We start from the raw sequence: 17846 nt of genomic DNA on the forward strand, positions 1-17846 counted from the left end.
ACACAATCCTCGGGTTTTTTTTAATTTTAGCCACTCAGTGGGTGTGAAGCAGTATTTCATTGCAATTTTGGTTTGCATTTTCCTAATGACTAATGCTGTTGAGCATTTTTTCATGTTCTTAGTGGCCATATGCCTATTTTCTCTGGAAATATGTCCACTCAAAATTCTCTGCTCATTTTTAAAATTGGGTTATTAATATTTTTGTTGTTGAGTTGTAAGGATCTTTTATATATTCAGGAAACTAGAATTTTTTTTAAGGTTTTATTTATTTATTTAAGAATGAGTAAGTGAGATAGAGAGCATGAACAGGGGACAGGACAAGAGGCAGAAGGAGAAGCAGACTGCCCGCTGAGCCAGGAGCCCGACTTGATCCCGGGACCCTAGGATCATGACCTGAGCCAAAGGCAGACACTTAACCAAATAAGCCACCTGGGTGCTCATGGAAACTAGATTATTATCAGACATATGATTTATAAATATTACTCCCATTCTATAAGTTGTATGTTCATTTTCTTGATAATGTCCTTTGAGGAATAAATGTTTTCCATTTTGATGAAGTCCAATTTCTCTCTCTTTTTTTGGTTGCTTGTGCTTTCAGTGTCATATCTAAGAAACTACTGCCTAATCCAAGGTCATAAAGATGATGGACAAGTGGATAAGCAAAATGTGCTATATATGTATAACAGAAGATCATTAAGCCTTAAAAAGGAAGGAAATTCTGACAAATGATGAACATGGATGAACCTTGAGGACATTATGCTAAGTGAAATCAGCCAGTCACAAAAAGATAAACAGTTAATAATTCCACATCTATGACATATTTAGAGTGTCAAAATCAAAGAGACAGAAAGTAGAATGGTGGTTTCCAGAAGCTAGAGAGGGGGAGAATGGAGAGTTTTGCTTGATGGGTACAGAATTTCAATTTTAAAAGATGAAAAGAATTATGAAGATGGCTAGTAGTGGTGATGGTTGTACATTATGGATGTATTTAATACCACTAAACTATATTTAAAAATAGTTACAGTCCCTCCCCACTTTCTCTCTCTCTCCCTCTCTCAAAAAAACGGTGGTTAAAACAATAAATTTTATGTTATATGTATTTCACTATAATAAAAAATAAATTTATTCTCTGGTGGAAAAGACAGACATGTTTGTGAACCCACAACTACAATACAACGTGATGCAATGAGAACACATACAAGAAAAGCCTAATCTGGCAGGAGAGCAGAGAATGAAAGGTGTCCCAAAGATGACATTTGACCTTTGTCTTAAAGGATGAGTTAACCAAAAACATTTACTTCCACCAAGAAAACAGGAGTAAAAGAAAGAATATCCAGTTGAAGTTTTCCAATTGAAGTTGAATTTATGAGCTACAACTTTAGGGAAAGATGTAGCTTGAGATACAGATTCCAAGTCCTATTTGCTTACCTCTTGAATTTCATCTGGGACAGTTGAATCCATCAGTCTGAAAAGCAAATTTCGAAGTGGACCTGCCTGTCTCCCAAGAATGCTGGTAGCTACCCCTCCCGCAAGTGCAAGAGCAAGGTGATTTGAAAGCAGCTTCAGGCACAGCTTGAGGAAATTGTGGTGTTCCCTGAAACCAAACAAATGGCTATGAACTTCTGGAACATAAAAGAGCATGTGCTATCCAGCTTGGATAACATTTTTTTCTCTTTAAAAATGTTGTCAGATTATGACCAATAGTGGTTTTTAAAACGTGATTCATGAAATTATGGGTAACTTCTCCTAAAGGTTTTTATTAATAAGTATCTAAGTTTAGGGTTTTTGTTTTTTTTTTTTTAGATTCTAAAGAAGTTTAATATAATTGAGGGGAAAACAAAATAAAAAAGAATAGTAAGTCAAATTCAAAGTGAGTAATAGACATACACGTACACACACCAATATACATATATATAACATACCTTGAGGAAGGGAAAGGGAGTGGGGGAATCTCACTGTTTATTTTATCACAGTATCTCTCAAGAAAAGAACGCAGGTGTGAGAAGGTACTTTCTTCAAGATCTACACAATAAGGTCGGTGCCATGCTACAACTTGTCTAGAAGAAAGCATAAGAAAATCATGTAATAGCCTTAACAGGAATTTTCACACAGGATCAAAAACAAAACTTAAACCATTACTAAAGCCGCAAGATTTTAACAACATATACAGAAGACCATCTTGATTATAAAAGTTAAAACCTTTCATTTTAGCAACCAAGGAAAACCAAGAATTTGCCATCCTAGAGTTCTTTTTTTTTTTTTTTTTTTTTTTTTCCTAGAGTTCTTTAAGAAGAAAACATATAGCCACAACCTGCTTTGGAAGGTTGGATATTCATTCACTTAAAGGCAGAGAGCTGAGTCACAGGATCTACTATAATCTTCTCATTCTAAGGGTCTATAAAATGTATATAGAATTTTATATATTTAAAAAAAAAAACAGCCTGACTCTATAGAATGGTAAACTGAAATCTATTAAAAGAACAACTCCTGGGGCACCTGGTTGGCTCAGTCAGTTAAGTATCTGCCTCTTGATTTCGGCTCAAGTCATAATCTCATGGGTCATGAGATCGAGCCCCACATCAGACTCCACACTCAATGGAAGTTTGCTTGTGTTTGCCTGAGAGTCTCTCCCTCTGCCGCAACCCTGCCCCTAGGTATGTGCATGCTCTCTCTCAAATAAATAAATCGTTAAAAAAAAAAAAAAAGAAAAAGAACAACTCCTAAAGACTTTTATTAAGACTGTCAAGATCTTAGGAACCAACTATCTGCATATGAAGTGAAAAGCTGCAAATTTATATGAATAGCCAATTATTTATGATCAATTTATTATAATTTTTGCTTTTGTTATGATGGAGGGCAATTATCTATAAATGTTTTTTATTGGTTAGAATGTCATAATAAACCAATCTGAACCAGAAGTCTGGAATGCAAATATAATACATGCCAAGTTTAAATTAGCTTACATGCATCTAAATATCTGAGACAACCCTAAAATTCCTTAAAATTCACACTCCTAATATTGGCTAAAAATCATCTACCTGATCTTCTAAAAAGAAATGGTTATCCCTTTAGGAAAAAGCTAAATTTCTGCAAAAGTAAAATTCCTTTATTTAAAAGTATAGCCACTGCTTCTTTTCAAAAAAATTAATCAGATAAAAGCCACTGAGACTAATCAATTGTTTAATAAAAACCTAGTTCTGGCTTTATTTTAATGTAACTTCCTCTTAATATGAAGACATTTAATTTTAAACTCAGACCAAGGCAGAGAGAAGGAATCCAAAATGTTTAAAAAACACTTAAATGAAGAAAATATCTTAAATACAGGGTATGACTGCTTGCTTAAATATCTAACCTCAATATTCAAATCCAAAGAACTCTAGATGTCATTTCTGCAACAGTAAAAAAAATCAATACTAGAAATGTTCAGAAGGGCATTTTGTGAACAAAGTACAATTATTTTTGTTTTAATTGATGTTTCTGTTGTTATTAGAACACAAGAATTTTTAAACGTGGCATTCTTACCTATCCCTAGGAAGAGCAGTCCATGCCAGACTATGTGATGTTCCAGCAGAGATCTGCTGAATAGCTATGCCATCTAAGCCACTCACTTTCTTTGGTTTAGTAATAGGACCTGTGGAATTTCCTTGGCCACACTGCCCCATTGAGTTATTGCCCCAGGCATAAACTTCATTATCTAAAAATAAAATAAAATCCAAATTCAAATGCAATACATTTATAGAAGGTAATAGTTAATACTATTTCTTTTAAAAACAAATGTCGTTACCATGAGAAAGAGCCAAACAATGACTATCTCCAATAGAAATATCAACTATTCTTGTGGCAGCCAGTTCTTCAATTAGCTTGGGTCTCAAAGCAGTAGCTTCTGAAGAACCACAACCTAGACAAGCTCCACAGCCCCAAGCATAGACCTAAAACAAATGGAAAAGCACTACATGTTATATCCTGAGGTATTAGGTTGAAGACTTATGTTGTTTAAAAATAAATATCATCTAGGGTCCCTGGGTGGCATAGTTGGTTAAGCATCCAACTCCTGGTTTTGGCTCCAGTCATGATCTCAGGGTCATGAGATGAAGCCCTGCATCAGGCTCTGCACGGAGTCTGGGGCCTGCCTGGGATTCCCTCTTTCCCTTGTTCTCTGCCTTTCTGCCAAACTCATGTGCACACCCTCTCCCTCCCTCTCAATAATAAATACATAAAATATTTTAAATAATAAAAAATATCTATTAAATAAGAGTGTGGTTTGATACTAAATAATAACTTTTCGGTGCGCTTGGGTGGCTTAGTTGATTAAGCATCTGCTCAGATCACCACCCCAGAGTCCTGGGATTGAACCTTGTGTCAGAATCCCTGCCCAGCATGGAGTCTGCTTCTCCCTCTTCCTCTCCCCCTCCTTGTGCTCTCTCTCACTCTGTCTCAAATAAATAAAATCTTAAAAAATAATAATGATAACTTTCTGTTTCTAAAAATAATATCTACTGTTTTGATTGTTAAAAATTTTCATAGTTATTTATTTTGCTGTTTTTAAATGTTCACCATACAGGCAGACAAGCAGCTGATCTTTAAAGAAAAATAACTGATCAAAAAGCAAAAAAACAAAACAAAACAAAAACAAAAATAACTGATCATAGAAAAAAATGGAAGGATCTTAGAGGAATCTTACGAGCTTAGGAATACTGTTGCATGCTATCTTACAATTTCTCCTTTATATGTTTCCCACTCTGTAGGTCTCAACAAATATTTCCTGATTAATTAGACCAAAGTGTGAATATATAAAATGAATTATATAAATCGAAAAACTGATGTTTATGATTCAGTTAAAAACCACATCACCTCGTTGTTGTAACAGTTTTAATGATCACTTACAAAGATAGCCATGTGAAGCAGCAGTCACACAGCTCTCTCAGAACATCTTCATTTTTGGCTAATTTTTTTTTCATTTTTGGCTAATTAATGCTATAACAACCACTGACTGATTTAAGAAGCTTAGGGGAAAGGTGAGTTGAAAAGGAATATAAAAGGGTGAATGACCGTCAATTTGGCAGCCCAAAATCAAAACAATTAGCAAACTGAGTGACTTTTTCCTTTGATGGGTTCTCAAAATACCATATAGACTATTACCCTTATGCCACTGGATTTGGGAATTTTTTTTTTGTCTTACAATTCTTTCAATAAAGACTACTGAGAGGTTAAACCTTTTAAACAAACAAACAAAAAAGAGCAGCAAATAAATACTTGTACCAGTTGCTAGAGAAACACCTAAGACAAAAAATAGGACAAAATTCCAGTACAGTAAAGGTGTATGTTAGAAGGGGTTAAGAACTAAAGACAAGTAAGGTGAAAAAATATATAGTCAAAGTCATTTGAAATCTCCTAAATCATTCATCAGGTACAATACAGTATTGTCACTCAATAAGAGCCATATAGCTAGAGTCTGCTCTTGCAGTGTTCCTCTGGTTGAACACCACATGAAGAAATATTTGGCTTGTATTTAGGGATCCTATTGTGTAAAATACATATACTGTATTTTTCAACATTAAGAATCACACAAGGGATGCCTGGGTGGCTTAGCAGTTGAGCACGTGCCCCTGGCTCAGGGCGTGATCCGCAGTTTCAGGATCGAGTCCCACATCAGGCTCCCTGCCTGGAGCCTGCTTCTTTCTCCCTCTGCCTATGTCTCTGCCTTTCTCTCTGTGTGTCTTTCATGAATACATAAATAAAATCTTAAAAAAAAAAAAAAAAAAAAAGAATCACACTTAATATGATGGGAAGTCAGCAGTGAAGTGGCCTGAGAGGATTGAGGGAAAAACAGATGTTGATCATCTCATGCTCAGCAAAGATAATGGTAAACAGAACTATTCTTGCCATTTAGAAGTATCTCTCTCTCATTTTATTTTTTCTAAGTATATATATTTGATTTCACATAACTTAGCGTACTAATAATACAACTGCCCTATATAGCAACTAACTCACAAGTTCCTTTGGAATTCAATGTAATAAATGTACTATCATTATTAGCAACTAAGTTGAATAATACTTGGTAATTTATAGAAACTTTCAATTCATGTATTTCATTATGATCATGCATTAATATATGATCATTTTTAAGCAAAGCAGAAATCATTACCCCCTCTCATACAAAAGAACCACATGATGATCAAGGGAGATCTATACACTAAAAAAAATTAGCATCCTCCGGCTTTAATTCAGATTCTTACCAGAAAACCTATAGGGAAAAGATGTAAAAGAGAAGTTCCAGGTTTTAAGGCAGCATTCAGCATTGTAACAAAAGGCTAATGTAACAAAACATAGGGTAATGAATAGTTTGAGTTGGATTTTTTAAGACACAAGACATTCTAGTTGCTCTAAAATAATTAAACTATTTGCTAATTTCAGCTTTACTGTTCATCTGCCTTGTGAATTTTCACTATGGGTTTCTACTTACCCTCTTTTTTGATCACCTTTTTGCCTTCTTATTTCCTATCACTTATTCCAACAAGATCTATTTCTACTTTCTCCCACTATCCATAATTTTTAGGAAAAAAATTAAGAGGTGCTGGGTGCTAAAAAGGTTTTACAAAACCTCTTAATACAAAGAATGGGGCTGAGGGCGAGTTTATCTGGGTCACACAGGCCAGGTGAGAAAATCTGGTTCTTTTGCAAATACTCTACCTCTTCAGAAGAAAATACTTCATTTCAGTAGACTGCCTTTAAAATGTTATTATTTAAGGAGGGGCCTAAACTCCACATGGGCCTCCACACTCAGCATGGAGTCTGCTTAAGACTCTCTCTCTCTCTCCCCACCTCCCTCAAATAAATAAATCTTAAAAAGTAAAATGTATTTTTTTAACTTTTAAAGTTTAATTATGATTACTACTTTTTAGTCACCTACTCCTCTGAAATAATTTAATCCTTTAACCTCATCCATTATTCCTACCTGTCCTGTTGATGTTAAAGCAAGTGAAGACTGACTCCCGGCACAAACTTTACGAATGAACATTCCTTGTAAAGCTTCAACAACTTTAGGTTTATAAACTCTGTTAGTATCTCCATGGCCAAGTTTGCCTACCAAAAAAAAAGCACATTCAATTTAAGTAATTTACTTGTTTTAAAGAACCTCTATTCTTTACCTAAGTATTTATGTATCTTTTTATCACTAACCTGACAGATGTGCAAAACTCTGACAGCAGAGGAGGTTAACAAACAAATGTTTTTGTTAAAGAAACAACCAACAGGCTTCTGAATCTTAATTTCAACCAAATAAAGTCACTTTAAAGGAGATATGGAAAATTGTTTTTCTTTATCTACATTTAATGGTCATTTTCTAATTTCAAATTTGCTGATGTAATAAATAGATTATACACAAGGAGTGCATATATATCTAATTATTTTTAATCTTTGAACAAACACAATCATTATTAAAATAGAAAACTTGGCAAATCACTAAAGAAGAAAAACAAATGGCCAACAACATATAAATTCAACCTCACTAAGAATCAAGGAAATATTAATTAAATGATACCATTTTCACTACTGAAATTATTTTTAAATAATCTTAATACCCAGTGTTGTTAATGGAAGATATGGGGAAATAAGCAATCTCATACTGCTGGTACTTGTGAATAAGTAAACAGTCACAACTATCATTTAGTCATTCATCGGGTTCTTTTTGGTACAGAAAAATATTTGGAAACCATCTAGGTACTCAATAATAAACTGATTTTTTTTTAAGTTGTATTATAATCACATAAAGGAAAACATTGAACTACTTAAAAGAAAAACATAGAGCCCTATTTGTTGACATAGAAAGATATTTTAAAATGCCAATAGATAAAAACCAGTAGGTTATAAAATATCTAAGATATCTAATATCTTAGACATATATATACATATATATATATATGTCTGCTTTGGTTTCAAAAATATCTAAGATATCTAAGATATCTTTTATATATATATAGGTCTGCTTTGGTTTTCAAAAAAGATATATATGGAAATATATGTACATATTTATATAAATATATATTTAGAGGTCTATGAAAGTTTTAACAATGGCTATAGCAACATTTGCTGAAACAGTTCATTTAAATTTTTTAAATTTCTACTCATCTTTATAGAGTTTTCCTACAATAACTATGTAGAACAGAAAGTAAATTTTTTTTGAAATCTCAACAAAACAAGCCCAAAGCTATCAAATAATTTTTTACATACCATTATCTCCTCCTCCAAAAGACCACACAGTTCTCCCATCTTTAGACAAAGCAATAGTATGTGAACTGCCACAAGAAACCTCTCCTACATTGCTAATGTCTTTTACTAATGTTGGAATGTTACGGCTATTACTGTCTCCGTGACCTTGGATAAAACACACACAAGAAAGAATAATGTTAACTCTTTTTCTTTAGGCCATTACTTCACAGTTGTAATAAACATTCTGAGTTAAGGACAGAAATGAGGTATTTTTAAAGTGCAATTAAATATGAAAGACAGAATCATTTCTAGTATTTATCTTCTCATCCAATCTTTTAGGCTACTCTCAAACTGAGACACTCTGTCCCTTCAGTGAATCATTAGAATAATCTATATATGCTTCTCTCATACCACTTGTCTAATACTATCTAGTATCATGCTCATGTAAATTTGTTTTCACACACTTCAGATCATGACGGTATCTTTCTTGTCCATGAAATCCTTCAGTATCTCCTCATAATAGGTACTCAGTAAATACTTGCTAGATTTAATTGCTTAAATTTCAGCACTAGAATCCAGGTATTTGTTGTATAAAACTGTCTTCTCTGAGCTAAAACTAACAAAATAAGCAATATTTTTGGCCTATTAAATCTAGTAACCATCATTTCTATTGTTCTGTGATTGTAACTTCAATTTTTAAAAAGCTTACCTAATCTTCCAAAGTCTCCTTCACCCCATGTATACAATTCACCATCCTCTGTCACAGCAGCACTATGTCTGTACCCAGCAGACACACAAACAACTACCTGCATTGAACACAAAGCACACCAAGATGAAAAACATGAATACGTTAAAACATATGGTTCATATTTGATCTTTTGCACAGAGACTTCAGAGATACTGATATTTACAACTTATCCAGAAGTTGCCATGTACAGTTGTAGAGTCTATGCCCAGGACAAGGGTGCCTGGGGTTATGAAAGTGCTGAAATACAATCTCTGCTCTGTTTGCCAAGCTATGAAGCCTGGCTTCCACCCAGAGAAGATAATAGCTTTCTTTAATTCATGCAAAGGCACCGCAAAGGTTAGTAGGAACACATCAATCTAATAATCACTTTGCAAGAATATTATAATACCAATCAAGCCTTTTTACTCCAAGAGGTGGCAGGGGCTAAACACTCATGGAACAACGAAAAAATTTTAAATACAATGTTAATATAAAATCTATAATCCTGGCTAATCAAGAAAAATTCATTACATAATAAGGGTAATTCTCAAAAACATAGTGACTATTACCAATGTGGAAAGATCTAAGCAGTATGTAAGCTTACATTAATTAAACTCTTAGCAGTATCTCTTTACCCTCATTTAGCTATATAGTTGATGAGTAGAATCAGGGGAGTAAGAGTTTACAATATATAACCGGGAGATCATAACAGTTAAAAAAAAAAAAAGTCTATACTAATTACTCTGCATCTTTACAATCCCCCAAAATTAAAACTCACTTTAAAAAATTCAAAATTAAAAAAAAAATTCAAAATTTAGATTCAATTAAAAATACTGAGCACCATATAGTTAAACATCTGCCTTTGGCTCAGGTCATGATCTCAGGGTCCTGGGATTGAGCCATGAGTCACCCCCATATCGGGCTCCCTGCTCAGTGGGGAGTCTGCTTCTCCCTCTGCCCTTCCCCCTACTCATGTACAATATCTCTCTCAAATGAATAATAAATAAAATCTTTAAGAAAAACACTGAGCACCTAATACATTCTAGATAATATGCTAACAACTTCAGAAATTTTTTATCTGTAAAGTATTAATTTACTTTCTGGAACATTTTTCCTTTATGACATTCATACTAAGTTATACTTAATTGGCAATGTTTCCATTAAAAATAGGACATTAAAAGGAATATAAAAGAATTTTTAAAGAATTGGAATTAAGGAAGAAAGAAGGTGCTAGAAAGACTAGGAAAATACAACTTCAAATAGTATTTATCTGAAAATATCTTTAGAGCCCCACATTCAGCAACTCATCAAGTACCCCATGATCCTGTCAAGTGGAACATTCTAAGGCTCACTGCTTTGGGATTGATGTCTAAGTTAAAATACTGTAAGTTATAATAAAGTAAAACTCATTTGATAGCCAATCTCGTAAGACAACCTCTCATGAAGGAAAAGTGTCCCACTTGCAATTGTGGCATAATATAAAAATTTAAACTTTGAAGGGGTCTTACACAAAAAAACTTTTGTGGAAAGACTGTAATCTTAAAATGGAAGAACCTGTATAACTGCATAAAGTTCAAGAAAATACCTTCATTTCTTTTAAAGAAGAGTAAAATAGAAATAAGAAAAGATCTAGGCTCAGTTTCTAATGGTGCTAATTAATTGTGTGTGACCTTAGGAAAGTTAGTTAACCACTTTAAATGCCTCATTTCTATTAAAATGCCACCTCCTCCAATTTTATGACCTCATTATATAATACCACACCTCACCCAAATTAGTATCTACTACATTACTCAATTTTTTCTTTTACTATTATTTGAAATCATTTTGTGTGCTTACTTATCTCTATCCACAGATTAGAAGCTGCATGAGAGCAAGGACCATGTCTGTTTTGTTCACTGCTGCATGTCTAATGCCTAAAACATTGTGTGGCACTTGGAAGATACTGAACAAGTATTTGTGAAGTGGATGATTCTGTTTCCTTATGTGAAATGAGAATAATAACTACTTTAACAAAGTTGTCGGGGATCCCTGGGTGGCTCAGCAGTTTGGTGCCTGCCTTTGGCCCAGGGTGCAATATCCTGGAGTCCCGGGATCAAGTCCCGCATCGGGCTCCTGGCATGGAGCCTGCTTCTCCCTCTGCCTGTGTCTCTGCCTCTCTCTCTCTCTCTCTATGTCTATCATAAATAAATAAATAAATCTTAAAAAAAAAAAGTTGTCATAAGAATTAAAATTAAGTAATGTATGTGAAAGTGTTCTGTAAGCGATAAAGGAAATATGCAAAAGATAAAAAGGATTTGGGGGTGGGGGAACTTCAGAAAGGATACATCAAAATCTGAAATATATCATAATTTATAGCAGAGTGCATCTAATTATTTTTAAATCCAAAAAAAAAAAAAAAAAAAGCACATACCTTTCCCTGCAGAGGCCCCTGAATAAGCTTGGGATATTTCTGTGTTGAACTATTTCCATGTCCCAGTTTCCCATAATCACCATCTCCCCAACTGAAGACTTCTCCTTCTGTGGTGAAAGCTAAAGTGTGACCATCAGATCCTTTAGAAGATGAAACCTTTTTAATGGACCTGTGAGGTTCAAATGTTAGCTTTTTTAAAGTGGACTGATTATTAGAATCTCCAAGGCCCAGTCTCCCATAGCTGCCTTTACCACAAGCTCTGACAGAGCCATCCGTAGAAATAACAAAAGTGCAGTATTGTCCAGCTTCAATCTATAAGCAAACAGAACAGTAAAATAAAATGCTTCTGTGAGAATCAAAATATAATATTTAATACTAGTTTTATCAAAGAGGTTCAAAAGGAAGTCTTTAAAAGCAGAATACGGCACGATTCTCCAGAGAGACTAAACAGAAAATTAAGAAAACTATTATTAATGGGCTTTTCATGTTGACTTTATTGTCAAATTAATGTATATTTTATCTCTTCAGGGTATCTACCCAGTCATGATTCAATAAAACAAAGTAAAATGTTTTAGCCTCTTCTTATAATTGGTGGGTGAAGGGCAAGAAATAAAATTATCCTATAAATTCCTTAGACTCCATTATGGCAAGGACCATATAAAATATATTTTCCACTCATTTGAAAAAGACCTAAGTTTTAATAAAAATAATAATAAAATAGAAAGTTCTAGCTTGGCTGAATAGCTACAAATGTAAAAAAGTGATAATAAGATAATAAAATGCCAATCTGGCAAAGGGAAAATTCTAGCTTTTACTTAAGTCCTATTTACCATTTGTATTGAATATAATGGTAAGTCTGCTGTCATTCATGATCCTTTTTAAAAATCCAGCTCCTAATTTAATTTTTTGAAACTTGGAACTATGTTAGGGAAATGGACTAAAAATGGTTTTTTTCCTATTAAAATGAAAAAAACAATACAGCATGGTATATAGAAACAATCTAGACAAGAAACAAAGATCTTCACTCACTTAAAAAAGACTCTTAACACTACTTATAACAAACCCTGTCATCTACCAGTTTGTAAAATATGCAGAGAACTCACCGTCTGAGCATCAGAGAAACTGAGAGCCATTTTGGGCTGTAATATTTTCTCCTGTGTGCCTTCCACCAACTGATGGCTGCTGTTGCTCCCCCAAACATAAACCTCACAGGTTTCTGAGACAATGGGAGCATCACCAGTCTGAATGCTATCTGGGCTAGCACACGTTCTTGAGTAATCAGACGCCATTCTGCAAACCTAATAGGTTTTAAATTTAAAAACATGCAGTAAGTAGGCAAGTTGTTCTTAATGGAGATATTTTTATAAATATTGCTGAAATTATTGTTTATTTTCCTTCTAAAACTCTCAACTGGTCAAATAACCTAAGAACAATACACCCAATTTTAACAGATGACTAGACTACTACTTCTGCAAAAGATACTAATTAAGGTGGTAAAATGGGGAGGAGGAGACACACGATCAAGACTTTTTAAACTAATAATTATCGCACAAACAGCATTACAGAAAGAAAAAGCTTAAAAAACAATTTAGAAGGGGTGCCTGGCTGGCTCAGTTGGAAAAGCATGTAGTTCTTGATCTTAGAGTTGTGAGTTCAAGTCCCACATTTGGGTAGAGCTTACTTAAAAAAAGAAGAAGTAGAGGGGAAAAAAAAAACCCACTGATAATCCTATCACCTTAGTACAATGAATGTTATCTTTTTTATGTACATTCTTTCAGAATTTTGCATATATATGTTCTTTAACATAGTTATCACCGTGGATATATAAAAGTGATGAAACAAAAGTCATGCAAAATTTTCCATGGCAAAATAAATAAATAAATAAATAAATAAATAAATAAATAAATAAATATTTTCCATGGCTACCTAATCTTCATGAATGAACTGATAATTTTCCACCTAATATAAAAACCCCAATTTACTTAACCCTTTTCTTTTAAGTAGGACATTTAAACTCTTTTTGTTATATAAGCCATTTTTAAGAACATAGTTGTCACTACATTCTGTTACTTAAGTACAGAGAGGCTCAGAAATGGGCTACTATACCCCCAAAAGACAATAATCTTACGATTCTTAAACTATAAAAAACTGCTTTCCAGGGATGCCTGGGTGGCTCAGTGGTTAAGCATAGGCCTTCCTTTGGCTCAGGACATGATCCCGGGGTCCTGGGACCAAGTCCCACATCAGGCTTTGCCTGTGGTCTTTGCCTCTCTCTGTGTCTCTCATAAATAAATAAGTAAATCTTTAAAAAAAAAAAACTGCTTTCCAAAATGGTTCTACTACATATCACCAGCAGTATATTTTATGTATAAATAAAGTAAAAATCATTGCTCATTTGCCATCTGTACTAAATATAATGGTAAAGCCTACTGCCATTCATAACACTTTTTAAAAACTCACACTTCTTGACCTGCTGCCCCCACAACCCTGACAAAGGATAGGACCCAGGGTGGCCATCCCAGTTACCCTAATCAAGGAATACATTTATAGTAGAGTACCAGTCTCACTATAGCCATACCAATAATAAGTATTATGCTTCTAGTTTTTTATAAACTTAAATGGGATAAAAGCGGATGCATTATCTTCACATTTCATTATCAACAAACTAAAGGTTTTCCATTTTTTTTACCACTAACTTCTGCTCATTTATTTACTAGGGCTTAATGCATTTTTAATTGGTTTAAATTAAAACCAATTTAATTTTTAAAAATTTTTAAATACTAAAAACTATAATTTATGGAAATTTTCCTGAGATAAAAAAGATTTGAAACAATACACTGAAATTCTCACATCTCTGATAATATCAAACCAGAACGAATTATGTCTAGATATATTCAAGCAAACTACTGATGTTTAAAGAAAGATCAGCAAAAAAACACAAGCACATAATTCCTATGGGAAATAAAACCAGATTATCTTCAGACTTTGACAGCAAAAGTTCATGTCAGAGGACATGGATTAACAAAAATGGATTAACAGCAGAAGAAAAGAACATGTGAGCCAAGTATAAAGAGAAAGCAATTATTAACACATGAGAATTAAGAGAGTCTTGTTGCAATGGCCTTTACAGAGGAAAGTACTAGAAAATGAGAGCTTCAAACAATCAAAAAGAAGAAAAAGACATCAATAGAGAGATGGACTATGAGCATTAATATGTAGTTACTTATAAAACTAAATGAGGGTTAAAAGGAAGTGAATATGATGCTCTATGTATGTTTAATATAAATATAAAAAACAAGGAGAACATATTAAAAATGTAATGTTTCAGTAGTCATACAGTGATAGTATTTGCTTTATTTTAGGACTGCTGTTTGTGTGTATATGTAGTAAGTGATTAAAACAAGTAAGTAATTATGGGGTATTCTAATTCTACCATGCTTGTATCCTTGAGAATAAGTATCCTTAGTTTAGAAGAAAGAAGAGAGAAAAGTGGGCACCTGGGTGGCTCGGTCGGTTAAACATCTGTCTTTTTTTTTTTTTTTTTTAAACATCTGTCTTCAGCTCAGGTCATGATCCTGGGGTTCTGGTATAGAGCCCCGAATCAGGCCCCCTGCTCAGTGGGGAAGCCTGCTCTCCTTCTTCCTCTCCTCACTGCTTGTGAGCCCTCTCTCTCTCCTCAAAACAAATAAAATCTTAGAAGAAGACGAAGAAGAAGACGAAGACGAAGAAGAAGAAAGAGAGAGAGAGAGAGAAACGTAATACAGAAAACATTAAGTAAAAATTCTATGGCCCTGAATCTGAAAGTACTAGTATCAAATCATGAGGTATTTTAGCTTTAAACACACACACACATATACCCTAGCTCTGCCCATGACAAAAGCCTACAAACAAAATACTCAGTAGCGATGAACCTATTTAGCACCCTGATTATGATTCTGAAATACTATTTCCTGCTAAAAGTAACCAGAGGGATCCCTGGGTGGCGCAGCGGTTTGGCGCCTGCCTTTGGCCCAGGGCGCGATCCTGGAGACCCGGGATCAAATCCCACGTCGGGCTCCCGGTGCATGGAGTCTGCTTTTCCCTCTGCCTGTGTCTCTGCCTCTCTCTCTCTCTCTCTCTCTCTGTGACTATCATAAATAAATAAAAATTTAAAAAAATAAAAAAATAAATAAAAGTAACCAAAGCTTTTTGAAGACACAGCTAGCTGGTTCTAGATCTAAAGCAAGAAATGTACAAGATGAATCTGGAATAATGTGACATGTCAAAAAGCAAGAAAGCTATGAAAGATTATTAGGCCTATATCAAAAGAACTTAAGAGGGTGCCTGGATGGCTCAGCCAATTAAGTATCCAACTCATGGTTTCAGCTCAGGTAATGATCTCAGGGTTGTGGGATTGAGACCTGGGTAGGACTCCGCACTCAGCAGGGAGTTTGCTTAAGATTCTCTCTCTCCCCTCCTTCTGCCCCTGCTTGCACACACCTTTTCTCAAATAATACATATTAAAAAACAAAACAAAACAACAACAACAAAAAAAACTTAGGAACTACCCTGAAGAGACTACTATCTTAAAAGACTATTGGCCAAAAATGAAACAGTATGAGCTCCACTACAGATAGTTATTTAATGGGTTAAAACTCAAACACATTTAAGTCTATGGGTTCATAATGATATTTTTCAAATGAAATTAACTGGTCTACTTTGGAAGACAACAGATCAATTTATTAAACTGAACATTAATATATAAAATCAGTGTTAAAACTTTTAAAACCTGGATACAGACACAGTCAACCATTTATTCAGCCTTTCTTATATGAACTGAAACAGAGTAACCAAATAGTTGGTACGGGAATCATCTTTATAAAAACAATCCAATGAAGGGCATTAAGGTGCCTCAGTGGTTGAGCATCTGCCTTTGGCTCAGGTCATGATCCCAGGGTCCTGGGATCGAGTTCCACCATCAAACTCCCCGCAGGGAGCCTGCTTCTCCCTCTGCCTATGTCTCTGCCTCACTCTGTCTCTCTCATGAATGAATAATATCTTTTAAAAAGAATTCTAATGAATAAATGAAAGAGAAATGATACAATTAAACTATCACAATTTACAACCAACCACCAATGAATTAATAAATGTAGTCATTAAGCATCAAGAGTTGCTAATACCACAACATCATGTATGGTCTTGCCAAAGTGATCAAACCTAGGACCCATCAATCCTCAGGTCAAGCCTCTGAATCCACCTGTCAATTTGCAGGAAATAAATAGGACATAGTGAACTGCATTATGAGTAATCAATCAGCAAAAAGCCCAGGTTCCTGAAAACACTGAAGATAAAGAAAAAAATGGAGGGGTATCTCTGGATTGAGAGATTTGAAAGACATCTGGGTTTTGTTTTTTGTTTTTTTAAATAGGCAAGACTGCACTATAGTGTCTAGGGATACACACTTGGGTGACAGAACAATAAATGCAAGGAAGGGATTACTCTAAAAGTCAGGAGAATGGTTGCTTAGGGGAGGAAGACACAGGTTAAACTAGGACATGAAAAGACCATTTAGAGTGGGTGGTAGTTTTATCTCTTCTTTCCCTGGATACAGATTAAGAGAATATTTATTTTGTAATAACTCGTTAAGCCTGATGTTTGTTTGTATGTCTCTCTGTATCTGTTTTTATTTAATAAATTTTTAAAGTTACCTGCACATGATACAAAGTTCAAAATGAATAAAAGGGTATACATTAAAAAGTACGTCTCCTTCCCATTCCTTGTAACAGACACCCTAGCTCCATTTTTAGAGACAACCACTGATGCTTTTTTCTGCAACCTTTCCAAACACTGAATAATTATTTTTAAGGGATAAATACAAGCTATAGCACTTTAAGACAAAGTAGCTTTTCATGTAAAAGCCATGATTATTTACATACCTCTTCAAAGAGACACAAAGCTGCCTCATAGAGTGAGCACAAGCCATCAGATGTTCTGGTTGGTTCCCTCCACTGAGTCCGATCAGCAGATGAACCCTACGGTTTCAGAAGGAGAGAAACACATGTATTAAAATCACTTAAATATTCCATAAAAATATCTGAGGAATTGTTTATATGATTATGCTAAGATCAAATCCTAACATTAGGTCATGAAACCAACTTTTACACAGAAACATTACAAAGATGGAGCCATTGAATGATACAGTACATTAAGTGTTAATTCTTTAATGATTGTTTATTCAATAGTGGGCTTGACCCAGAAACAAACACAGAGGCAGAATTTTGTCAATTACATATTCTTTGGGTGGCCAATATCCAGTAAGTGAGGCCCCAGGAAATATTCTACTCTCCGGGCTTCCTTGCCCACCTGTCCATGAGGATACAAGGAAGTAGAACATAGCCAGCTTGAGTGATGACCTTTGCCAGAGCAGCAGAAAGTCTGTTCCTCCATTCTTAGTTTCAGCAAAACTAAAGTCCACAAATCAGTTCATGTAGCCACCTGACTATGCTAGAAATAATACATCTT

General features: G+C 34.4%; 1 protein-coding gene across 12 annotated transcripts in view; it reads right to left on the reverse strand.

Annotated features, from left to right (window-relative positions):
• Positions 1-17846, reverse strand: part of HERC1 (HECT and RLD domain containing E3 ubiquitin protein ligase family member 1) — a 183669-nt gene that overhangs the window by 117830 nt on the left and 47993 nt on the right. For all 12 annotated transcript variants that reach the window (XM_072809039.1, XM_072809041.1, XM_072809037.1 and 9 more), the window contains exons 3-12: positions 17261-17356; positions 12449-12643; positions 11346-11657; positions 8918-9014; positions 8230-8373; positions 6956-7083; positions 3785-3929; positions 3523-3694; positions 1923-2057; positions 1429-1594 (exon numbers count right to left, since the gene is read on the reverse strand). In XM_072809039.1, the coding sequence (XP_072665140.1) occupies positions 1429-1594; positions 1923-2057; positions 3523-3694; positions 3785-3929; positions 6956-7083; positions 8230-8373; positions 8918-9014; positions 11346-11657; positions 12449-12643; positions 17261-17356 (1590 nt within the window). The remainder of the gene's footprint in view (positions 1-1428; positions 1595-1922; positions 2058-3522; positions 3695-3784; positions 3930-6955; positions 7084-8229; positions 8374-8917; positions 9015-11345; positions 11658-12448; positions 12644-17260; positions 17357-17846) is intronic.

This window comes from Canis lupus, chromosome 32, assembly GCF_048164855.1.
Source record: "Canis lupus baileyi chromosome 32, mCanLup2.hap1, whole genome shotgun sequence".
NCBI lineage: Eukaryota > Metazoa > Chordata > Mammalia > Carnivora > Canidae > Canis > Canis lupus.